A 26,705-nucleotide genomic window follows, 5' to 3' on the forward strand; every position below is an offset into this window, starting at 1 on the left:
ATTTAATGCTGTTTTCTAATAAAATGTGTTTTGGGACTGGAAGCCTGAGGGAATAAAAAGCTCTATGGCTCCAGAATAACAAATTACACAAATAATGAGCCTAAGCAGTTGGATTATATTCATAAATCTGTACTGAGGTTCAATGGAATTGATTTTTTTTTGTGGGTTTTATTCATTTAATGAGGTCATTAGGTGCAAAAACCTTTTAGAGTAATGGTTCTTATAGTGCTATACATTAAACCCATTTCTATACCTGGGCAAACTTGTGTATTTGTTCCACTACAGCAGCAAACAGAGCTCCGACACTCTCATCTATCAGACTCTGCATGTAGTGCACTGCCTCCTCATCCGATAGGTCCAACCTGAACTTATCCTGCACCTGAAAAGGACATCAGACAAGGAGAGGAAGTCTAAAGCAGTCTTTATGTTGGAGACTGATCAACTGGACCGAGTACATTGAAAAACACACCTTTTTAACTGTCTTATCAGGCTCCAGTGCGATGTCAGGAATATTCGCATCCACCATGAGGGAGAACAGGTTCAAAATGAGGTTCGAATATCTGATAAAGAGAAACAGGTTGCAAGATCAGTTTGCATTAAGGCACATTTACTTACCAAAGAAAAATACCAATTTACAAACATGACCTGCGTAATGAGCGTTCCCAATGTACAGTGGCAAAGAAAGCTAAAGTTCATCTCTTTACTGCATGTGAATGTTTCAGTTGTCCGAGATGGTGCCGTAGAAAAGGTGGTAGTTTTTGAGGATGCGTACAACGAGGGCCAGAGATGCCCGCAGAGAATTATTTTTCTACAAAACCTTAGCATGTGTTGGTATACATGATGGCTTTTCCCCTCCAACATGCAACAGTGAGACACCAGCATGGCCAAAGTCCAGCTTGACCACTACATGATATTAATAAGCAGTAGCACTTTTTCCCCCCAACCAAAGAAACCAGTCTCTAATAACTTATGTGAAGACTCGCAATCAAAATAAAAACCCACAGAGAACTCTGCTAGGAAAAGAGAATTTCCAGAAAGTTCATCACACAGCTTAGTCATTTCTTAATTAATGAGAAATCAACAAATAGAATAGTAACTTTTCTGAAGAACAATTAGATCTTCCAAACAAAATCAGAATCAAAATGCATAATCATATTAAGTTCAATTTATATAGCACTTTTCTCACACCCAAGGTCGCTTTACAGTTCGGGGGGAGGAATGGAGAAAGGAGTTGTGATTTTCCTGCAACTTGGTAATGAGAAATCACAAAACCAGAGAGTAACTTTTATACACACTGATTAGATCTTCCAAACAAAATCAAATCAATCAATCAATCAGTGTGTACAAAAGTTACTCTTTGGTTTTGTGATCTCATTACCAAGTTGCCAATGAGGCTGATTAATGAACTTTCGGGGGGGGGAGGACGACTCCTTCCTACGTCCCCCCAAACTGTAAAGCAACCTTGAGTGTGAGAAAGGCACTATATAAATTGAAAAAATAAATTATGCATTTTGATTCTGATTGTTTTGTTTGGAAGATCTAAAATCCATTAAAACCTCAGGAAGGAATAGCGATTTTCCTGAAAGTTCGTTAACCAGCCTTATTAGCAACTTGCTCATGAGAAAATCACAAAACCAGGGAGTAACTATTGTGCAGACTGATTAGATCTTCCAAACAAAATCAGAACCCATTGAAAACTCAGGGAGGAGCAGCAATTTTTGTGAATTGTGAACGGATTGACGGTGTGATATAACAACAGTTCATCGCCCTACAGCCAGTGAGCTAAAAAAAAACTAGATAGAACTCAACACCAATGGCGTCGATGGGGATGCCTCCGCCTGGTAGACTACACGCCTTAAGTTGTGACTTGGGGATGGATATTTGACCTCACAGTAATCTTGACCTGTGACCTTTTAACCTCAAAATCTAATCAGTTTATCTCTGTCCCAAAGCGCGCAAATGGTGAAAGTTTGGTGAAATTCCTTTCATTTGCCTTGGAGATATTGTGTTCACAAGGTTTTCGGACAGACGTTTGACCTCACAGAGACCTTTTGATCTCAAAATCTAATCAGTTCATGTTTGTCCCAAAGCGCACAAATGGTGAAAGTTTGGTGAAATTCCTTTCATTAGCCTTTGAGATATCGCGTTCACAAGGTTTCGGGACGGACACGCACGGACGGACAGACGGACAACCCGGGAAAACATTATGCCTCCTGCACCTTAAGGTGGCGGAGGCATAAATACAGCATAATCGACTACTGTTACTCTCAATACATACAGGTCATAGTATAAAAAGTTATTTTATACATGTATGAAACCTCTATAAATCCTTCTCCATACCTCTGCTCTAAATTAAAACTTAACATCTAAAAGACAGGCGGCACGGTGGTGTAGTGGTTAGCGCTGTCGCCTCACAGCAAGAAGGTCCTGGGATTGAGCCCCGTGGCCGGCGAGGGCCTTTCTGTGCGGAGTTTGCATGTTCTCCCCGTGTCCGCGTGGGTTTCCTCCGGGTGCTCCAGTTTCCCCCACAGTCCAAAGACATGCAGGTTAGGTTAACTGGTGACTCTAAATTGACCGTAGGTGTGAATGCGAGTGTGAATGGCTGTCTGTGTGTCAGCCCTGTGATGACCTGGCGACTTGTCCAGGGTGTACCCCGCCTTTCGCCTGTAGTCAGCTGGGATAGGCTCCAGCTTGCCTGCGACCCTGTAGAAGGATAAAGCGGCTACAGATAATGAGATGAGATGAGATCTAAAAGACCTCAATATCACTTCTAGCTGGGAAATGGACTGCAGATATAATGGGAGCCTAACTGGAAAAACATTTGGAACGACACTTTATGACCAGCAACTGAAAGCTTCAATTACTACAATATAAAATGCTACACAGAACTTGCACTGTATGGGCACTGAAAGCAGATTCTCATCATCATGCTTTCTGGTTGTGTCCTTACATAAATAAATTACACTTGGCTGTCAGGGACAGACTGTGATCCTTGGTTCTGGCCATCCCACTGTGCCCCGCCCTCACCCAGCTTAATGACATTCCTTCATCATCAATATCCAGCCATCTCAGATCCTTTATACTAATATCACTCCCTGTTGCTACAAATATTATACTATTCAGGTTGAATCACAGAATATAAATTTCTAGAAAACACTGGCTCAACCTTCTGCTATACCTCTCTACTCTGGAAAGGATCACAGTAAAGTAGTAATAAATAATTTTTGGACACCTGGTCACGCTTCTTACAGTACACATGTTCCTTTGGTGAAATATTTATTCACATAGCTTAACTACATCATCCTCAATTACTAATAGACAAATGCATACTGTATTTTTCCTTTTCTCTTCCTCATTTTAAACCGTTATTGTCTTTTCTTTTCCATTCTGTGCTGTACCATTTTTACTCTTCTCTCTCTCTCACTCTTTGTCCATTATCTTTGCTTACTCACCTCTACTGCAACTTGGGGGATGGAATAATGATGCCAACCAAAATGACAGTTATTTCAACTGAAAATGAGCCGGGGGTCTGGGGGGCCCCCCAGCCAGTTCCAGGGCCGAAGCTCCTAGGTTTTAGCAAATTTTACGGGCTTTCAAAACCTCTATTTTGAATAAAAATGTTATATTTCGTGCAATCCAATTTTAATAAAAGATTCCCATATACAGCATAAGAAAGTGACTCATCATCAAACCCACATTTTTAGAGTATGTTATTCCCAAAATGACAGAAATATCTCCATATTCAATCATGCTCCTCTAAGTATTTCTCAAAGCACATTATCAAATGCATTAAGTTTGTTTCAGATAGGGGATATTGTACGGATTCAAGTGAAACCCTTAACAGCAATGAGTAACTAAAGCCTAGGTCACAACTGGCTGGTACGATACGTGCTCCTACGGCCGGTCTACGTGCCAAAAACGCAAGAAACGCACGTGTGACGTGCTGATTTTCGAGCCGCAGAGGTTCTTTGTCATGTCAAACAAACTCTACGGGCGCTTACATTTTTTTCAGGTTGCAAGACAAACTTACGGCCAACGTGCGTCTTTCTCCACAAACAAACAAAAAAAAAAACGCAGCGATTTGGGAAACGCCAAAAATCGCACGGCCAAAAAAAATCGTACGTCCGGTTGCGACCTAGGCTTAAAGTCAAAGTACTTACAAATATGACTGAAATGCATCTTGGTTGAGAAAACATCAGGTCAACATACTCCATCCAACTGTGCTCATATCAGTAGTTCTAATTACAAGGTCACTTACCACAAAAAGAAGACAGACTCGTCTATATCCCCCGCCCTGTATACCAACTATATACCAAGTTTCAAGGTGATATTTGTCACGTTTTTCAAGTTCTGCTGCAGGAAACCAACCCTACCTCTTTACACTGACCTCAGCAGCCCATGGCATAAACCCACCGGACCTTTGGTCCAGGGGAGCTAAAAATTACAATTTCTCAGTATCAAAAGGCGCATATACATTACTTAATCAACACATATACCAACTTTCAAGACTCATAGTTTTCAAGTTCTGCTCCGGAAACAAAACCTACTCCAAGACTAACCTGAGAGACTAAGTCTGAAACCGTTTCCATGGAAACATGAAAGATTTCTCAAATTTCTTAGTACGAAAAGGCACATCTACATCACCTTGTTAACATGTATACCAAGTTTCAAATCCGTATCATGGATAGTTTTGAATAAATGCTCCGGAAACTAACATTGCTCTTAGAAACTAAGTCAAAATGTATTTTTTATGTAAAAATTTGAAAAATACTTTTTTCAAAAATCCAAAATAGCAAAAGGCACCAGCTGACATGTTGCTTGATATGTATACAAAGTTTCATGACGATATCTTCAGTAGTTTTAAAGATATGGCCCGGAAATGAAAATGCGGACGGACGGACCCCGTTTCTGTATCCCCTGGGATAAAAATGTAATAGGGGTTTGTACTTGCTCTGAGAGCGAGCTGGACACTCTTGCTTTTGTCTTAGTTACTGAAGGAGTTTCTTTCTCTTTGCTGCCATCGCTGTTAGTCTTTCAATTGCTTTTCTTTTCTGTTGCTGTAGGTGGGCTGTTTGAGCTCTCTTTTCTCCATTTAATATGATATCTGACTGGTTCAAAGATCGAAAGACTGGGCCAGCCAATTGCTGCACGGTTTCCAAAGTTTATGGCGTTCAAGAGGTTTTCTGGTTACAAAAAGAAGTGATTTGCTCCGAATGTTCCACGGTTCACTTCTATGCTGAGAGGGACTCTGCAAAAATTGAACCCAGCCCTCTAAAATTTTCTCCTTGGATTTGGATGATTCACAAGAACGGCCCATTTGGCTAACAAAACCGCGGAAATTCGCGGATCTGTGGAAAATTGTCATCCCTTTAACCTCCTAGGGCTTAGCGGTCACATGCGTGGACAGCACTTTATGGAAATTCGGAACAAGAATCCACATATGTGGACATACTTTTTCTCTAAAAGTACATCTTATCAAAAGATGATGCTTAGTTTTTATTCTAATCAGGTTCTAATAAGCCCAAATAGCAAAGAGAAATAAAAAATGCATGTAAAAAAAAACAGCTTGGGCCTTAGGAGGTTAAATGCTATGGTTAAACTGGAGATGTCGACACCTCTATAGCACACTGAACTTGCGCAGAATATGTAAGGAGTCCACCATTTTTTTGTGTGCGTTACCTGCGCAGGTGCAGGAAGGCTGTGTAACAATGTTTCCTAAGCTCCTGGTACTGTTCACTCTGCATTCCCCCCATGCCCTCGACCATCTCCTTACTCAGCTTCATCGGAGGAGGCAGTGGTTTGGGGTCCCGCCCCAGAATGTAGCCAAAATCAATATGGAACAACTTTCCTAAGGCAGAAAAGAATGCGTCAACCATGACCACAGTGTGTATGTGCTCCATTATATACAGCACAATTTGGCCTTTTTTTTAAATTATGAATTAAAACTAAGAAATGAAATAAAATGAAGTAAAAATGCAGAACTGCACCAGTCTTGGTGAGAAGCAGATTGTCCAGGTGTCTGTCCCCAACTCCGAGAATATACGTGATGACGCAGTACCCAGCTGCAATACAACACACACACAAAACAGACAAAAAGTAAATTCACAAGCTACACACTCTACAGCTGTATGATAAACGACGTTTCATTTCTTAAGCCGCTTGCTTTTTCAATAATCAAAAGACCCCTTTATTTATTCTAGTTTCACAGCCAAACAGATGCATGTCTCACCACAGCTCTTCACGTAGGTATCCATCACCTCAGAGCTGATGCCATAAGGTCCTTTTTCACTCGGGGCATGCTTCCTAAAGAAACTCTGCAGGAAAAGGTCAGAGGTCAGCTGATAAATCCCTCTACTTATATAAATGATAAAGATTTATATCTCACAAACATCTACTAAGCAAATCATATAAGGCATTGCATATAGCAATTTTTTCACATTGCAAAATACAGCATGTTCCATGTATAACCTGGAATTATTACCACCTCGCCTGGGACGCAGTCCACCAGGGGGCGAGGTACTGTTTTCGGTCAGGTTTCTTTGTTTGTAAACGATATTACAGGAAAACGGCTGGATCAATCTTCATGAAACTTTCAGGAATGAAGAAGGAAAAAAAAAAGCAGCTCTGAGCTCAGACTGCAGGAGCGCTGCCTTGGAAAGACTTCGCCCACAAACACGCTGATTGGATCACTACCTGCCTCATTTGCATACACCGTGCTGTCATTAGATGGTTTCTTGGTTCATTTACATACACAAAGGAAGGGGTTTTGGCCACACCCACTTTTAAACCCCATTGATAAAAACCTCCCCACTCTGTTGATTTATTATTATAAATATAAATAAACAGACTAGACCAAAGAAATCGCTTTCAGACATCTCATCTCATTATCTCTAGCCGCTTTATCCTTCTACAGGGTCACAGGCAAGCTGGAGCCTATCCCAGCTGACTACGGGTGAAAGGCGGGGTACACCCTGGACAAGTCGCCAGGTCATCACAGGGCTGACACATAGACACAGACAACCATTCACACTCACACCTACGGTCAATTTAGAGTCACCAGTTAACCTAACCTGCATGTCTTTGGACTGTGGGGGAAACCAGAGCACCCGGAGGAAACCCACGCGGACACGGGGAGAACATGCAAACTCCACACAGAAAGGCCCTCGCCGGCCACGGGGCTCGAACCCGGACCTTCTTGCTGTGAGGCGACAGCGCTAACCACTACACCACTGTGCCGCCGCTTTCAGACATGTTTATGGTTATTACAGAGGGAAAGTGTGTTCCACTGAGCTCTAGCGCCGGGCCATTTCCAGGAAATAAGAGTGTGGGTCATGGCGACAGCGTGTGTATGTCAGCCTCAGTTCGGAGGTTTCAGTTTCAAAAACTGTAAGAGCAGAATAATATAAAGTACAGACACTTGGTAATATTTTACTTCTGTGATTTTTAAGTTGTTCATTTTTGGATTACGCTTCATTTTTGTGGCTACTGCCTCATCGAGTAAATATATATGCTATATTTACTATATGGACATGGGATCAAAAAACTATTTTATTTATAAGCAGTAGCCACATGGTGCCTATTTTTTTTCACGATATCTTCCTTCATATTCATCATAAGTGCTACCAGGTGAGGTTTGTTTTGCCTGGCAACACTTATTATTGTTATACTGCTGCCACTAGGTGGTGAAGATAAAAAAGTGCCCCTTTCCGTCTGATTCTGGGGTAGGTTTCTCAATAACGGTGCCCTTTTGGGCTAAAGAGCGACTTGAGAGACTCTTCAGCTACGAACGTTGTCTCTGCATGTGGTTTTCCCGAACTCACTTGTAAGAAGGAGCGTGAAGAGCAACATTACAAACAGCGTCTTTGCAGTACGCATTAGGGTGCATCAGTTGCCCCCTAAAAATGAAAAGTTCCTCCAATCATGATGCATTTTTGTTTTTATGTTCCTTTTGGTAAGAAAACACACTGGGTGAAATATTTTGACAAAATTCAAAAGTGTAATGGTGGCACCAGGAGCTCAAATTTATGGAAAAAGCTGCTATTTTATGACTTTTATGACAAAACTTCGATCACTTTTCATGAAACATTATGGCACCTTATAGAGTATACCAAATATCTTCGATACACATTTTTAGTACATAATTATTCTAAATATATTCTCAAGCACAATTTGAGTTTTAGCTGTTCATTGAATCATTGTTCAACTACTTTTAAACAATACAAATGTATTATGAAATCACATTAATGCTTCTCAATCCCTTGCAAAGGTTCTTAACATGATCTCTGGCTCACAAGAAATCAATAAATGGAGTCCAACATTGTGATTCAAACCTTACGCGAAAACATAAAATAAGCGTTTTTTGGGCAAAAAATGAACCTCATGGTGCCACCATTAGACTTTTGAATATGGTCAAAAAATTGTACAGGATGTCTTTATTGGTGAAAAGGAACACCCAAACAAAAATGCTTCAGATTTTATGAAAATGAGGGCAACTGATGCACCCTAATATGCATCCCCGATATAGGCATTATTATTTGCTAAAGGCATTCGTACTGTAATTGGTGAAGGCATTAGTAATTGCTAAATCCAGTCAAGGTAGTCACATGGCGTTCGTTTTTAGCCAAAAAACGATGAAATATAAAAAGTGTTACAATATTGCATCATTAAGCATTACATATATAAATGTGAAAATTAATAATTTAAACTATTTTACATTTTTGGGCAATATTTTTTGTTCCAATCGTGTTTTTTTAATTAAGTGAACAAACGTTCACACAAAAGAATGAGCAAATAATAAGTAAAATATTTAAGTAAAGGTTTTCCCTTTGCTCGCTCATTTCACTGGTACCCAGTCATAGTCAGGATTATTTCAGCTGTTATCCACAATGCCAAGTGGGCAATGTTCTCCCTTATATATGTGTGTGCAGAGAGAAAAAGAGAGAGATTTATCTATATGTACCTAAGGAGATTGAACTTTTTTTTTATATATCAGGTGGTCAATTCAACCTCCTTAGATGATATGCACAGATCAAAACCTCTCTCTCTCTCACACACACAGAGGTGCAGAAATGTGTCTCCTTTATGACACTAAATAAGATAATCACTCGCCTAATGGAGTTCTCATCTCATCTCATCATCTCTAGCCGCTTTATCCTGTTCTACAGGGTCGCAGGCAAGCTGGAGCCTATCCCAGCTGACTACGGGCGAAAGGCGGGGTACACCCTGGACAAGTCGCCAGGTCATCACAGGGCTGACACATAGACACAGACAACCATTCACACTCACATTCACACCTACGCTCAATTTAGAGTCACCAGTTAACCTAACCTGCATGTCTTTGGACTGTGGGGGAAACCGGAGCACCTGGAGGAAACCCACGCGGACACGGGGAGAACATGCAAACTCCGCACAGAAAGGCCCTCGCCGGCCACGGGGCTCGAACCTGGACCTTCTTGCTGTGAGGCGACAGCGCTAACCACTACACCACCGTGCCGCCCCGCCTAATGGAGTTAAATCTGATTAAAACATGGCGATATCAATGTGATATTACAATATCCATACATAATTCTATAACATATTGAAATATATTTATAATATTTTGAGTATATTTATTTAATAATTAACTGGATGTACTTGCAACGTGCAAGAAAAATAACTGAACCCCGGCAGCAGATTCAGCACCAGTTTCCCCCGCTGACTGTAAGAGTCCCTCGGAGGTACAGCGCATTCGGCCGTGAGCGAGTCACTCTGTTTTGAAAGACTGGTGCGGGTCTCTCGTGAATTCAGAGCAAACTAAAGGACTACTTGGGCTACGATGTTATTTGGGAAAACCATGTTAGCTTGGAGATGGATCTTAGACAGTAGTTAAAAGACACTCTTGGCCTTAAGAGGCTTTCGGGAAACCCACCCCCAGATTAGCAAGATATCTCAAGAACAAGTGGTTGAATTGATTTATACAGAATTATAATTGGAACCAGCAGATGAAATGATTAGATTTTGGAATTGATCCAAACAGGGTCGAGCATCGAGCTCGACTTATTTTGACTCTATTTCATGCTGCAAGTTCAGTGTGCTACAGTACAAGGTGTCCGAAAAGTCATGAACCAATGAGAGTTAAACTGCACGTACTTAATTCTGCATTTATTATTAACAACATGTGCACGACACGTTCACCCTTACACTTGCTCAAAAATATTCCCATTGGTTCCTGACTTTTCAGGACACCCTGGATAATGAGAACGAAGTTAACTTCATCATGATATTCCACGGAATGAACTTGTCGAGAGCTTCATTCCTCTCTGATGTTAGTTTCATGTGAATTGAAAGATATCCAGTTAAAGGCTGAGAGAAATGTGGGGTTTTTTTTTTTGCGCTATAACAGGATAGCAGTTAAGTTCGGCGAGGTTTATTGAGTCCCTGGACAGAGGCAACTATATTGTATATATTCACAGACAAAAGGCGAGTAAATTTAGCATTTTTAGAACCACCGCCAAGCAACCGGAAGTAGCAGACGGGAGCCGCGTGACGTCAAGAGTGCACATGTCAGCTACGAACAACAACATGAGTGACCAAAGCGAGCAGGAATTTAGTCAGGGAGAAAATTCAAGTTTTAGTAGTTTTTCGTCAGTTCAAGTTGATGACGACGTACTGACAGAAGTGGCCAGCAATAGGCAAGAAGAGAAAAGGTATCGATCTGTACCGATTCGAGCCAGAATTGTCCGATGAGAGCGGGCTCAGTGACCCTGATGAACCTTAAGTTTCGATTTGATCCAAGGCTTCAGCTGGTCTTTAAACGCGCATAACTCGGCCACCGGAGGTCCCAGCGAAGCCAAATTTTGCAGGCACCTCCCTCTACATGATCCCCTACAAATCAGCACAGGAACGGCCCGGTAGGACCGTGCCTCGGGACATTATTCGCCCCGGCGTGAGCTCTACATGATTCACGGCTATGGCCGGACTTTAAAAATTCATAACTCGGCCAGGGAAGCTCGCAGTGAGGTGAAATTTCACAGGCACGTACCTCTCCCTGTGCCCTCACGAACTGCCATAGCCTGCTACAACCATGCCTTGGGACGTTATTCACCCCGGTGTGAGCTCCGCTCCTCACCGTGCGCTTTAACATGAGCCACGGCTCTGGGCGGACTTTAAAAATTCATAACTCAGCGAGGGAAGTTCGCAGCGAGGTGAAATTTTGCAGGCACATCCCTCTCCCTGTGTGCTCGGGAACCAGCATGGGCATGGCCTGGTAGGACCGCGCCTTGGGACATTATTTGCCCTGGCGCAAGCTCACCTCCGTGCCTTAAGGGGTTTGGATGACTGGACGTTGAAGATGCATTCTTCGAGTTAGTAGTATTACGGTATGTTGGAAACAAAATGCTTTGCAGTTCATTGTAGCAAAGTCTTGACTGATTAGTGATTACCTTTATCTTTCGGGAAAAGGAACAGGGCCACTCCCTCCACGGCATTTGTGTTGCTGCACCCGGCAGCGACACATCGCTTTCCGGGCACTTTCCCTTTTTTTCCTCTCCGTAACAGTTGTAGATTGTAGTTTAATGATTTGTCTCTCTTTCTACATCATGTTCTATCGCAAGTTTCTGTTAAAATGAACGTAATCTAGCAGAGAGTTGGACAGAAGCTACACTGTGCGGACATCAGCGGAAAAACCGCCAGTAAAACCACTCACACTTGTGATGTCATGCGAAACCCAGCTAATAATGGCAACGTTGGTGCCGGGATTCCCTTGGCGGGAAATTTAAACTCGACAAATTCTGAATGTTCCTGACATTTACAATGTTGGTTTCAATGATAAGTTTTCATTGTCGGGACTCATACGATTATTATCCAAGGAGGAAGGGGGTACATTTCTCTCGGCCTTTAACTGCAAGTAGGTAGCTTGATAGGATATTTAAACTTTGTTTACATTCATGTTTTATATAGATCAATTTTCACCCACAATTTATCAGCGACTTACAAAGTATACCAAAATTTCGGTATATTTCGGGGTCTTCTGACAGCAATTAGGAACAGCTTATTTAGAGGTGAAAATTATAAATATGTATTTTCCTGGTTATGGCCAGATTGTGTTACAAATTACAGGAGAATCCAATTGGTTCACTGATGATGTAATGTCTTTCAAAGCGTTACTGTAGAGCTCAACATGCTGTAGTGCACAAACAGTCTTACATTTACTTCAGGGGTATTTACACACATATTAGAGTGCATCAGTTGCCCTCACTTTCATAAAATCTGATGCATTTTTGTTTGGGTGTTCCTTTTCACCAATAAAGACATCCTGTAAAATTTTTTGACCATATTCAAAAGTCTAATGGTGGCACCATGAGGTTCATTTTTTTGCCAAAAAACGCTTATTTTATGTTTTCGCGTAAGGTTTGAATCACAATGTTGCAGGCTTTCGTCTAAACGGGGGAACAGGGGCGCTGCGCCCTCTTACTCTCGGCGTGCACCCCCTTACCGACTCCGTGAAAACATCCCAGCAACACTACGTGACAATGTATCTGATCATCAAATATTTTATAATTGCTCCAAAAATATTCCAATCATAGTAGATACACCGCCAGACGGTGCAAAAACAATCCGAATTGGCGTTTTCCAGACTGAGGCGCCATGTTTTTTAGTTGTTTACTTGTCGCGGCTGCTCTCGCGAGATTTGACATGGGTTACATACAAGGTCAGCTGACTTGTAGAGCGAGATTTCTCGAGACTGAATGACTTTTCACCCACCGGCGCGGGAGCTTTTGACAGAAGTAGTTCGCGAGTTGTTTTTGTTGACACTTGGGCATTTAAAGATGTCATCCCGCGGCACGAAGCGGAAGAAAGCCAAAGACTGTCCAGGGCAGAAGAAGATTACTTCTTTCTTTTTCAATGTTGACAGACAATTTGTTACAATTTCCCTCTCAGATAGCCTCAGAATGTCCCATTGGAGCATTTTTCAAAGGCTTTGCGCGGCGGGACAACCAGCACCATCCCCCCCCCCGCTTCGCTCCCTCGTCATGGTGAGCGCCCTCATACTAAATTTTTCTAGAAAAAACCCTGATGTTGGACTCCATTTATTGATTTCTTGTGAGCCAGAGATCATGTTAAGAACATTTGCAAGGGATTGAGAAGCATTAATGTGATTCATAATACATTTGTATTGTTTAAAAGTAGTTGAACAATGATTCAATGAACAGCTAAAACTCAAACTGTGCTTGAGAATATATTTAGAATATGTACTAAAAATGGGCGGCACGGTGGTGTAGTGGTTAGTGCTGTCACCTCACAGCAAGAAGGTCCTGGGTTCGAGCCCCGGGGCCGGCGAGGGCCTTTCTGTGCGGAGTCTGCATGTTCTCCCCGTGTCCGCGTGGGTTTCCTCCGGGTGCTCCGGTTTCCCCCACAGTCCAAAGGCATGCAGGTTAGGTTAACTGGTGACTCTAAATTGACCGTAGGTGTGAGTGTGAATGGTTGTCTGTGTCTGTGTGTCAGCCCTGTGATGACCTGGCGACTTGTCCAGGGTGTACCCCGCCTTTCGCCCGTAGTCAGCTGGGATAGGCTCCAGCTTGCCTGCGACCCTGTAGAACAGGATAAAGCGGCTAGAGATAATGAGATGTACTAAAAATGTGTATCGAAGATATTTGGTATACTCTATAAGGTGCCATAATGTTTCATGAAAAGTGATCGAAATTTTGTCATAAAATAGCAGCTTTTTCCATAACTTTGAGCTCCTGGTGCCACCATTAAACTTTTGAATTTTGTCAAAATATTTCACCCAGTGTGTTTTCTTACCAAAAGGAACATAAAAACAAAAATGCATCATGATCGGAGGAACTTTTCATTTTTAGGGGGCAACTGATGCACCCCATTACACACATATACACACCGTGCTGCCCAGTGTTAGTGGGTGGCACAGTGGTGTAGTGGTTGGCACGGTCGCCTCACAGCAAGAAGGTTCTGGGTTCGAACCCAGTGGCCGGCGAGGGCCTTTCTGTGTGGAGTTTGCATGTTCTCCCCGTGTCTGCGTGGGTTTCCTCCGGGTGCTCCGGTTTCCCCCAAAGACGTGCGGTTAGGTTAATATGGGACGGCCTTGGGCTCAAGGGCACTTGAGCGAGGCACCTAACTCCCAACTGCTCCCTGGGTGCTGTTAGCATGGCTGCCCACTGCTCTGGGTGTGCATGTGTGTGTTCACTGCTTCAGATGGGTTAAATGCAGAGAGGAATTTCACAAGTGTGTGATGAATAAAGTTGCGCTTTTTCTTTCGATATACTTGGTATATAACATCAGTATTTCAGTATAAATACTTGAACAAATCTTAAATAATACTCTCCCCTGCAATGCACCCATTTTCAGTTACGGATGGTTTTGGAGGAATTTTAGCACGAGTCTTGTTCTCAGTAAGTGAAACCTCATGCTACTTGATTCATTTCAAATCCAATGTGCTGCAGAGCCAAAACAGCTAAAACTGCCACTGTTCAATAACAAACTGCACTGAATGAGTCATAGTGTACGTGACTCTCCAACCTGAATATTTCCTTCAGTTGCCAGAACTTCTGCCACAGGAACCGATTGTACAAACTGCATAAAACCTGAGAACACAAACACAACACAGCGGGTGTAAGAACACACAAGTGTACGCTGGGTTCTTTAGTGCAGACTCTGTAGCTGCGCGTGTCTTAGCACTGACCATGTTTGGTGTTAGTGGCCAACACTTTATACGGCATCAGCTTTAGGTCCAAATTTTCTTTCCTTAGCAGCTGTGGAGAAAAGAAAAAGCTTGAGATGTACTGTAAACAATATCTACAGAATGAGTGCATGGATGCATGCGTGTACAGTATGGGGATTGAATTCTATTCATCATGACCATGTTTGATTATATTTTACAAGGCAAATTATTTATGGTCATTAAAGCTAGACTGCCTTTCAGATTCAAGTGTAGGTCATAAAAAGAATTTTCCCCGACACCCAATTATTTTTGTTTAGTGGACTGAAAGCGACTGAATTTGAAATCACAGACTTCCAATTTTATTATTATTTTTTAAATAGAACAATTAATTACTTCAGGGCCACGTGACCCTGAATTCTCCGCTATTTTTTCCTGCTTCACCATGACCCAATTCAAGATACTACATCATACATCACATGGTGGGCTTTCCCTGTTTGTTTTCGCAAGGCATTGTGGGATACAAATTTGAATTTGAAACAGGAGAGAAAAATAGAGGACGAGAGTGTGCGAATGAAACGTGAAAGACCGACTACAGTAACGGAACACGAGAAGAAAAGACGTTATGTTGTGAAGGAAAGGAAACGCAGGACCAAACTAATAAATATCGGCGGTCAGCGAGCACCTCGGTGTGATCAGCTGTTCGTTTAGCGACAGAATGATGGAACGGTCAGTGCACAGTCAAAGGTAAACCTGCGCATGCGCACACGGACTTCCTCTGTCTGCTGACTGCGCAAAGTGAATGATTTCATGCGCATTATTTGCTTTAATCCCCTCAAATTAAATAACTTCCCAGCCACAGAATGGCCTGGCTTTTTTTTTTTTTTGGGGGGGGGGGTTATTACAGAAATAAACATGCATTACAATGACCAGATTTCAGAGGGAACTAAATTTCACCGATTTTATGAAATTGAAAGACAGTTCACTTTTAATTAAATCACATATGCCAACCATATAATTAACAGTTATTCCACGAAATCAAGTCGTACATGAGCTGATAGGTATAAGTGGAATCACTGTTTTATTCTATCCACATTTCACTGGATTTTGAGAAACACAGCATTTTTATTTTTTGCAAATTCGATAAATTAAAAACTTTATACAAAACGCCAGACAAAATGATTTCGCTTAGAATGTAAACAAACCGGCGAAATGACTATAGCAATTTATGAAAAATGCTATAGTATTAATTCTTTAAAAATAAAAATAAATAAAAAAAAATATGCTCTTACTATCAAATACTTTTATTCCATATTTTGTTGCTTTTTTTTGCATTTTCAGGGGTTTTGTTTTCAAGTAGAGTTTTCATTTCGTCCTCGGTTGGTTCAGCAACACGCTCTGCCATTTTGTTGTTGTTCTTTAGGTTTTTTTTTTTTTTTGGCGGTTGGCAAACCAACTTAAAAGGTCCATTACTGCCACCGACTGGGCTGGAGTGTGGAACAGGAGATATTGGGGGGGGGGGGGGGGGGGGGACTGTATTCTTTTAGCTATTTCTATTTCTTTTTAAATACTTGATAAAGCTCAGCCATTTTGTTTTTCTCTACTCATGGTATATGAGCTGATATCCTAGTAGTAGAGGAGCTAATCAGAGGATGCAATTGCTCATATCCAGTGAATGTGGATAGAATAAATACAAAATCTATCAACGTGGCCAATAAATCAGGGAGGCAGAAGAGTGTAAGATAACAGACAGAGGTATCAGCAAGAGAAACTTATATAAATATGATGGCTTCTGAGTAAAATCTAATGCCATGTATGTGAGCAGGGTGTAGCAGGCTGCGCTTGTCTCAGCATGTACTGGTCTCGAGAGGCTTACAGGGCATGTGGAAGTAGTTTACCAAAACAATAAGAACATGCATTTGGGGATTACGGTTAAAAAAAAATAATAATTATATACAGTTAGGTCCATATATATTTGGACACTGACACAAATTTTGTTTTTTTTTACCTGTTTACTGAAACATTCAAGTTATAGTTATATAATGGACATGGACAAAGTCCAGACTTTCAGCTTTCACTTGAGGGTATCCACATTAAAATTGAATGAAGGGTTTAGGAGTTTCAGCTCCTTAACATGTGCCACCCTGTTTTTAAAGGGACCAAAAGTAATTGGACAATTGACTCAAAGGCTATTTCATGGGCAGGTGTGGGCAATTCCTTCGTTATGTCACTCAATTAAGCAGATAAAAGGCCTGGAGTTGGTTTGAGGTGTGGTGCTTGCATTTGGAAGATTCTGCTGTGAAGAAAATATGCGTTCAAAGGAGCTCTCCATGCAGGTGAAACAAGCCATCCTTAAGCTGCGAAAACAGAAAAAAACCCATCCGAGAAATTGCGACAATATTATGAGTGGCAAAATCTACAGTTTGGTACATCCTGAGAAAGAAAGAAAGCACTGGTGAACTCATCAATGCAAAAAGACCTGGACACCCACAGAAGACAACAGTGGTGGATGATCGCAGAATAATTTCCATGGTGAAGAGAAACCCCTTCACAACAGCCAACCAAGTGAACAACACTCTCCAGGAGGTAGGCGTATCAATATCCAAATTCACCATAAAGAGAAGACTGCATGAAAGTAAATACAGAGGGTTCACTGCACAGTGCAAGCCACTCATAAGCCTCAAGAATAAAAAGGCTAGATTGGACTTTGCTAAAAAACATCTAAAAAAGCCAGCACAGTTCTGGAAGAACATTCTTTGGACAGATGAAACCAAGATCAACCTCTACCAGAATGATGGAAAGAAAAAAGTATGGCGAAGGTGTGGTACAGCTCATGATCCAAAGCATACCACATCATCTGTAAAACACGGCGGAGGCAGTGTGATGGCTTGGGCATGCATGGCTGCCAGTGGCACTGGGTCACTAGTGTTTATTGATGATGCGACACAGGACAGAAGCAGCCGGATGAATTCTGAGGTATTCAGAGACATACTGTGTGCTCAAATCCAGCCAAACTGATTGGTCGGCATTTCATAATACAGATGGACAATGACCCAAAACATAAAGCCAAAGCAACCCAGGAGTTTATTAAAGCAAAGAAGTGGAATATTATTGAATGGCCAAGTCAGTCACCTGATCTCAACCCAATTGAGCATGCATTTCACTTGTTAAAGACTAAACTTCAGACAGAAAGGTCCACAAACAAACAGCAACTGAAAACCGCTGCAGTAAAGGCCTGGCAAAGCATTAAAAAGGAGGAAACACAGCATCTGGTGATGTCCATGAGTTCAACACTTCAGGCAGTCGTTGCCAACAAAGGGTTTTCAACCAAGTATTAGAAATGAACATTTTATTTACAATTATTTAATTTGTCCAATTACTTTTGAGCCCCTGAAATGAAGGGATTGTGTTTAAAAAAAATGCTTTTAGTTCCTCACATTTTTATGCAATCATTTTGTTCAACTCACTGAATTAAAGCTGAAAGTCTGAACTTCAACTGCATCTGAATTGTTTTGTTCACAATTCATTGTGGTAATGTACAGAACCAAAATTAGAAAAATTTTGCCTCTGTCCAAATATTTATTTATTTATCTATCTATCTATCTATCTATCTATCTATCTATCTATCTATCTATCTATCTATAGGTTAGTTTGTAGATATTTAGTGAAGTTAGAAATGTTCGAATGAACACTTATTCCGAATGACAATTTTGCCCTTTATTTCTCTCTCAATATGTACAGATCAACAGCATGTTTATTCTTTTTAAGAATTGTTACTATATAGTTGATTTGGCCACATCTAATGTTTTGGCCATCTCTGTCAGTACATTTACATGCACATCCAAATCGAGCTGCTGTCGGTAATCGAGCAAAGGGTCCCAGCAGGGGTGCCAGAGAAATCCAATCCTACATGCACACAAGGAAATCGAGCTATTGTGTGAGGTACATTGTGCACCCGAGCCACAGGTGGCGCTACACGCCCCATCGTGTTGGTACACTTCCGGCTGTTGTCATGAAGAAGAGCTATTCAAGAGTATAAACAAAGTTATCAGTTCCGTGTTCACAAGAAGAACGAGCTGATGAGCATGAAGCTGAATGAGCATGAACTCTGTCTCCTCAATGCTCCAGAACTGCATGCTTCTGCTCGCCATTTTCTCTTCCTCCTGACCTCTTCTGCTGCTCGCTACTACTGCTGTTGTCATGCCGACCGAGGCTGTTGTGTTTCCCGCTTGTGGTCTCGTCACTCGTCACTTCCGGAAGGGGCAGTGCTGAAGTAAGTAGCTCGACTACGTAGCTCGATAGGGTTTACATGCACTAAGTAGCTCAGCTACAATCGCATAATCTAGGTCATGTAGCTCGATTGCGAGAAATCAAGTTCGGTTCAATTTCAGCCGAGCTAAGGTGTTTCCATGCCATTTAGAACTTCGATTTCAGTCGAGCAACAGCAGAAATTCGATTTTCTCTATGTGCATGTAAACGCACTGTGTGATGGGTTTGTTTTGATCATTTTGCCTAATGATGGCTTGCTTCATGCTTATAGAATATCATGCATCTTCTACCGCTTATCCGGATCACGGGGGTAGCAGCCTAAGCAGAGCAGCCCAGACTTCCCTCTCCCCGGCCACCTCCACCAGCTCTTCCGGGGGAACACTGAGGCGTTCCCAGGCCAGCCAAGAGATGTAATCTCTCCACTGTGTCCTGGGTCTGCCCCGGGGTCTCCTCCCAGTGGGGCATGCCCAGAAAACCTCCCTGGGAGGTGTCCAGGGGGCATCCTAACAAGGTGCTCGAACCACCTCAACCGACTCCTTTCAATGTGGAGGAGCAGCAGTTCTACTCGGAGTCTCTCCCGAATGACCGAGCTTCTCACCCTGTCTCTAAAGGAGAGTCCAGCCACCCTGTGGAGGAAACTCATTTCGACTGCTTGTATCCACAAGCTTATTCTTTCGGTCATTACCCACAGCTCGTGCCCATAGGTGAGAGCGGGAACATAGATGGACCATATGATAAATCTCAGCTTATAATAATTTACAGACCTATAGTAAGACTGTATATAAGGTTTCAGTGTTGCTTTATTATGAAACACCCCCATAACATATCTATACGAATTTTTTTTTTTTTAACTGTAGCTGGTTTAAGTGATTGTTTAGGTGCTTTACAGTCTGCATGCACATAGAAAAGATGCAAACACAAAAATGTAATTTCAAATTCTGGGAGTTTGAAGAATAATTGTTGTACTTCTTAATCTAACACCTGTTGTGTTGAGTTGCCCTTTGACTGGGTGTATTACAAGGCCTTTAAATACAACATGTAGATTTGTGTACTGGGGTGTATCAGCCATATCAGACCTTGTCCATCAGTGAGATGATTTGTAGGATGAGTTGATCTTGTCGCAGGTCATCACCATGTTTAAAGATCACTGGATAAAGCTCATTGTCTTCAGTCTTAAAGATCAGCTTAGCTGGCATCAGAGCACTCTGAATACAGAAACACGCACACGGTGATAAGTGTATTTTTTTCCATAGTCACACCAAAGAACAACAGCTGGATGGATGATCGTGACACACCTTGAATAGTGTCGCAGTGTCTGGTACAATGCCTCTGATGTGCACTTGGGGCTCCAGAGGGAGAGGGATGGGATCAATCTCACACAGACTCACTTTCTCGTTATCAGCCAGCAGAGCCTGCAGCCTCTCAGTCTGTCTCAAACACACAAACATGAAGTGCCACACAACAGATAGAAACTTTGATATTTCTCCATCACTCCAGGTGTGGTGTCTGAGGTATACGGTACGTGTGCACAAGTGTGTACCTTTTTCTTGCGATTACCGCTCTCTCTCTGAACAGCCTTCATGAGCTGCACGAGTCTGTCTACAAATGTCTGCTGTGCTGCGAGCAGAGAGCGCATCACTCTTACATTCTTATCACCCTGAGAGAGAGAGAGAGAGAGAGAGAGAGAGAGAGAGATACAGTGTTTGTGTCATTACTGTTATTGTGTCAGTTTTTTGTGGGAGAGGCAGGTGATCCATAAAGCTAAAGGAATAATTTCCCAACATGGCCACATCCTGTCCTCCGAGTTCACGGTGATGCCTTCAGGCCGCCGTTTTATAGCACCTATCAGGAAGACAAATAGATACGCTAAATCTTTCATCCCATCTGCCATTAGGCTTTTAAACCTGGATAGCGGTAGTCATATTTTGTAACTTTTGTATTCACATATGTGCAATGTCTGTATGCCCACTTATTTTTTTTTTTCTGTTACTTAAAGGTCCCCTTGCATTGTTTTTTCATTAATTGTGCGGTGGTCTCTAGTATGAATGAATGCCCTGTGAGCCGGTTTTAGTGAAAAAAAAATGCCGTGGTTCTCCTGTTTCAGGCTGTTCTAGTTTGGTGGAGGAGCGGGTGGCGGGAGAACGACAGGATTTCAGCTCTTACTCATTAATATTCATGACATGTAAACGTGTTACCTCTGATTGGCTAACAGCACTGTGACGCTACCTCCAGTGGGTCAGAACAAGCAGATGTGGGTGTCTTTGTAAAGACCGCTTCGATTGGCTATTATGGTCTTGACATCGATGTTTTGACCAATAACAATGTAGATGTGGCAGCGGGGGCGTGGCCGAGTGTCAGTCTGTGAATGGAGGGTGGAGTCAGGGAAGGTAAGTGGCAGAATCACTGCACCTGACAGGAATTAACGTGTATTTGTGTGTCTTCCCCAGTGACCGCGCCCTATAAGAGAGGGAGAGCAGAGAGAGGGAGCTCTCCCCCAACCAGAACGCTTGTGTGCACGCACTGGGAGGGAGTCATTCATTCATTCATTTAATTGAATACTCCCTGCGGCAGCGGTTCTCATCAAGGCACGAGGCATGGAGCGGAGCTCGCCTCAGGGGGTGTGGGGGGAATAATGTCCTCTGGCAGCGCTGGTTCATTTGGGAGAGGGCAGGGGTCGCTGGCTGCCAAGTCTGGGGAGGCTGGGACCTAGGGTTAGGTGAATTACATCCCGAGGCGCGGAGCTAGCCTGCCCAGGGAGCACTCTTTCATTCAGGAGAGGGCAGAGGCCGCTGGCTGCCAAGTCTGGGGAGGCTGGGACCTCCCCTGCCCGAGTTATGAGCGTGCAAAGTCGGGCTGGAGCCACCGTTAGAAATGAAACTGATGTGGAGCACCACGCCGCGCCTCGGGGCGAATTACGTCTCTCTCCTTGCACTTTTTTCCCGTGGGCGGTCGCAAGCCAAGGTGGGCGAGGCCATGAATACTAATTTTCGAAATGTCGTAACTTCGTATGGCTTTTTCTGATCCGCTCGTTTTTTCCGACTATTTTCTTTCATAAGCTAATACAGGGAATGGGAGTAGAATTACATTTTCACATGCAGCATGCATATGCAACTCGGAGTGAACTATGGTATTTCAAAAAGAGCCAGTATTAAACGTTTTTGGTGGAAGGGCACCTTTAACTGTGCCACTCCATACAATTATGTACTGGCTTGCTGTTTCTGACATATTGTACTCCTGTCTGCTGCTTGTTGTCATGGTTGTTGCTGTTTTTTACATTCAGGAACTGCTTGAACTGAATTGCCCCCTTGGGGACTAATAAAGTTGCCTGAACTGAACTCTGAACTGATTCTGTAACTTTGTCTAGGTGTGAGTGATATAACCAAAGTGTAATGTAACAATATTTTCAGAATTTTGAAATACATTTAACAGTTATTCCACGAAATCGAATCGTACATGAGCTGATAGCCGACGAGGCACGTAGCACCGAGTCGGCTATAAGCCATGTACGATATGAGTGGAATAATTGTTTTATTCTATCCACATTCACTGGATTTTGAGAAACAGAGCATTTTTATTTTTTTCCAAATTCGATAAATAAAAACTTTATACAAAATGTCTGACAAATTGTTTCCGATTAGAATGTAAACAAACCAGCGAAATGACAGCAGCAATTTGTGAAAAAAAAAAAGATATAATAATAAATCTTGGGGGGAAAAATAAAAAAAGATAAAATGTTCTTACCATCAAATACTTTTAGTCCATATTTTGTTGCTTTTTTGGGTTGTTTTCAAGTAGAGTTTTTATTTCATCCTTGGTTGGTTCAGCAACACGCGCCACCATTTTGTTTTCCTCTACTCACGGTATACGAGCTGATATCCTAGTAGTAGAGTAGCCAATCGGAGCATGCGACTGCTCATATCCAGTGAATGTGGATAGAATAATATGGTATACACATCATGGAAAAGCTATAAAAGTAGTGCTCTCTTTTATAATAATAATAATAATAATAATAATAATAATTTTATCAGAAGGTGCAGTGCCCCAAACAAGTGCAGTGTAGCAACATCTCATCTCATTATCTGTAGCCGCTTTATCCTGTTCTACAGGGTCACAGGCAAGCTGGAGCCTATCCCAGCTGACTACGGGCGAAAGGCGGGGTACACCCTGGACAAGTCGCCAGGTCATCACAGGGCTGACACATAGACACAGACAACCATTCACACTCACACCTACGCTCAATTTAGAGTCACCAGTTAACCTAACCTGCATGTCTTTGGACTGTGGGGGAAACCGGAGCACCCGGAGGAAACCCACGCAGACACGGGGAGAACATGCAAACTCCACACAGAAAGGCCCTCGCCGGCCTTTGTCACCTTCTTGCTGTGAGGTGACAGCACTAACCACGACACCACCGTGCCGCCGTGTAGCAACATTTTAAAGCAAATATCAGTCAGCTTGGTATGTGCGTTATACCACAACAGATACATGTTTGGCTATCTCTTGCACATCACAAATTTTTACAGGTGTCTCATTCATACTGTTAAAACCACCCAGTATGAAGATAAACAGGTGGTAAAATTAGTACTTTATTTATGCTGGATCTTATGCTGCTGTTGCGACAACTTTATTTATATAAAAATAATTTTAATGAATAATCAGCCTTTAAGTGCCACCCGCCTTCAAAAAAAACACTGCTGGCTCGTTTCCATGATGACTAATTGGTAACAAGTAATCATACTTGTGTTATCAGTCACAGTTGCTCAGAGGTGCCCAGAGTAGACTAATTTTGGAACAAAGTTGCAGGTGGAAAAAGCAAGTCCACAGCAGCCGTTACATTTGGACTAGTTTAAACTAGATGGAACTCGATGCCAACGGCGTCGGTGGGGATGCCTCCACCTGGTAGACTACACGCCTTATTAAGTTGTGATTAAGTTAAATGTCAACTTGGTATTTAGTGTTATAAACGAAAGTGGTAATAGCTCCTCACATTTACCAGGTAGGTGACCTTATCCTCTAGGCAGTTCATCTTTGTCCCCAACTGCACAGATGCTGAAAGATATTGTTAACAACGCTTTGGGATGAGCAGTAACTCCACCTTTTGACCTCAAAATCTAACAAGTTCATCTTTGTCCAAGTGCTGAATATTAAGTGACTTTCCTTTCGTTTGCTATTGAGATATTGCGTTCACAAGGTTTTGGGGCAGACATGTGACCTCAAAGTAACCTTGACCTTTGGCCTTCATATTCTTATCATTTCATCTTTGTCCACAGGTGCACAAATGCTGAAAGTGTGGTGAAATTCCTTTTATTAGCCTTTGAGATATTGTGTTCACAAGGTTTCGAGACGCACGGACAACCCGAAAACATAACGCCTCCTACACCTTAAGGTGGCGGAGGCATAAAAAAAAAATATTCTGCGACCAATATCATCTTATTGCATTGAGACTTGACAGTGGAGGCATTTCCACGCAGAGCTCGACTTATTTTTAAAGAGTGAAAAGGGGATTATGGAGTGGCTAAAGAGACACATTTGCAGACACTACACATCAGAAATGCACACACACTGAACAAAAGAACTTGTTCCACATGCAAAGACTGAGAAAAACAAGAAAAACCTCATTTCTTTTTCCAATGCCCAAACTTTTTAGCCTAGATTCAGTTCTTTTTGCATTTTGTGTATTAAGACCCTGAGCAAAACATTTGTTGTGAGGTTGAGTGCATATTGTGAAGCTTAACACACAGGAAATGTGTAGCTGAATCCTCTAGTCACCCAACAGACTCAATGAGTGCCAACATCTCATCTCATCTCATTTTCTTCCACTTATCCGGGGCCGGGTCGCGGAGGCAGCAGTCTGAGCATGGAAGCCCAAACTTCCCTCTCCCCAGACACCTCGGCCAGCTCCTCGGGAAGAACACCGAGGCGTTCCCAGGCCAGCCGAGAGACATAGTCCCTCCAGCGTGTCCTGGGTCTTCCCCGGGGCCTCCTCCCGGGGGGACATGCCTGGAACACCTCCCCAGGGAGGCGTCCAGGAGGCATCCAAAAGAGATGCCTGAGCCACCTCAGCTGATTCCTCTCGATGTGGAGGAGCAGCAGCTCTACTCCAAGCTTCTCCTGAGTGACTGTGCTTCTCACCCTCTCTCTAAGGGAACGCCCAGCCACTCTGCGAAAGAAACTCATTTCGGCCGCTTGTATCCGCGATCTGGTTCTTTCGGTCATTACCCAAAGCTCATGAACATTATTATGTGAAACACTTGGCGTACTGGTGCGTCAACATGTTCTGGCACATTTTCCCCCTCCTTGCTGCTCTACCTTTGTGTTCCAGTACTTCATATATTACAAAATTATGCACTGGGTACAATGACACCTCTATAGACCCCTTCGCAGTAAACGTCATTCATATGTAAGCGGAAATTGCGCGCGCAGCCTGGACTCAAAAAAGACTCAGCGAATGCCTAGTTGTTGTGTTGTCGGGTGTCAGAATCGTAGCAGTGATGGGGTTAAAATGTTCAGAATTCCAGCAGGATCTCACCCATTCAAAAAAAAAAAAAAAAAAAAAAAAAAAAAATCGCCGACGTCTATGACTACAAGCCATCAAACGTGTAGACTGGGATGAAAGCACCATCAAAAATGCGCGGGTTTGCAGCGCCCACTTCATCACAGGTAAGATCAGGCTATTTATTAAATCTTTCTTTTTTATTCTTTCTAGTCTTCGTTTATTGATGTAGCAAAATACTTTGGTAGTGTTTGTCTGATTAGCTGGGTCATAGTTACACAATGTAATGAATATTGTTAGCATGTTAGCTTAGCTTTGCATGCAGTTTTGTTTGTAGGAGAGGTCTCGCTTGACTCAAGCAGTCCAGATTTTGTGCCATCGTTATTTGCGTATGCCGAAAATCACAATTTTAAAGCAAGGATGGAAAGGTAAAATTGTGTGCCCTCACTCTAAATGCCAACTTACGCTGACTGCTCTAACCGAGCTCCCGCCCCGTTCAGTTTCATTTCTGCTCTCTGCCTCTCGCTTTTTACGCAGCTCTGATTTCTCTTAGCTGCACTCTTTACACTATCATTCCTTTCATGCCATTACCTCCTGCAAATTGCTGTTTAGTGTTGGTATTTGCTGTTGGAGCTAAAGCCACATTGCCATCACATCACTGGCATAATTTGATTAAAACAAAATGAATATGAATGTCCCATTGTTAATCAAGTTGTAGTCTCGCTGTAACCAGAATGTTGATGGCAGGCTACTTTTGTAAATAGTTTTTTTTTTTTTGAGTTTGACATTTTTTGTAAATAGTATGACTGCCTTCAGGTATCAGAGGAAAATGAGGAGGGAACTTACTAACATCGTCCGTCCACTCTTTAATTAAATACGGATCCGGTAGGCGATGTCCACTTGTTAGAGTTAACTTATTTATGTAGCATTCTCGATCTTGTAACGACAATTATTTTGCATAATCTGACAGCTCATAATGCCGGTCTATGGGCAGCACCATTGTTTCTGGGTCCAGGCTGCGCGTGCATCCTGGCAACGGTCGGTTTGTTTACAAACATGCGAAGGGGTCTATACGACACCTCTGAACAAAAAAAACCCTGCAGGAAGCAGCATGAAGTCTATGGTGACGGTAGTATGGTTTCTTATAATTATCTATTAAAGGTGAAAAAGCCGGGCAGCATGGTGGTGTAGTGGTTAGCGCTGTCGCCTCACAGCAAGAAGGTCCGGGTTTGAGCCCCGGGGCCGGCGAGGGCCTTTCTGTGCGGAGTTTGCATGTTCTCCCCGTGTCCG

The 26,705-nt window shown here is 42.5% G+C and overlaps 1 protein-coding gene across 3 annotated transcripts in view; it reads right to left on the minus strand.

Moving 5' to 3' along the window:
- The window catches only part of pik3c3 (phosphatidylinositol 3-kinase, catalytic subunit type 3), a 73,329-nt gene that overhangs the window by 680 nt on the left and 45,944 nt on the right, over window positions 1-26,705 (minus strand). For all 3 annotated transcript variants that reach the window (XM_060938139.1, XM_060938057.1, XM_060937976.1), the window contains 10 exons: window positions 20,463-20,579; window positions 20,218-20,349; window positions 19,999-20,127; window positions 14,678-14,747; window positions 14,515-14,579; window positions 6,230-6,314; window positions 5,988-6,062; window positions 5,680-5,848; window positions 470-560; window positions 254-379 (listed from right to left, as the gene is read on the minus strand). In XM_060938139.1, the coding sequence (XP_060794122.1) occupies window positions 254-379; window positions 470-560; window positions 5,680-5,848; window positions 5,988-6,062; window positions 6,230-6,314; window positions 14,515-14,579; window positions 14,678-14,747; window positions 19,999-20,127; window positions 20,218-20,349; window positions 20,463-20,579 (1,059 nt within the window). The remainder of the gene's footprint in view (window positions 1-253; window positions 380-469; window positions 561-5,679; window positions 5,849-5,987; window positions 6,063-6,229; window positions 6,315-14,514; window positions 14,580-14,677; window positions 14,748-19,998; window positions 20,128-20,217; window positions 20,350-20,462; window positions 20,580-26,705) is intronic.

The sequence above is a fragment of the Neoarius graeffei genome, chromosome 1 (assembly GCF_027579695.1).
Source record: "Neoarius graeffei isolate fNeoGra1 chromosome 1, fNeoGra1.pri, whole genome shotgun sequence".
Taxonomy (NCBI): domain Eukaryota; kingdom Metazoa; phylum Chordata; class Actinopteri; order Siluriformes; family Ariidae; genus Neoarius; species Neoarius graeffei.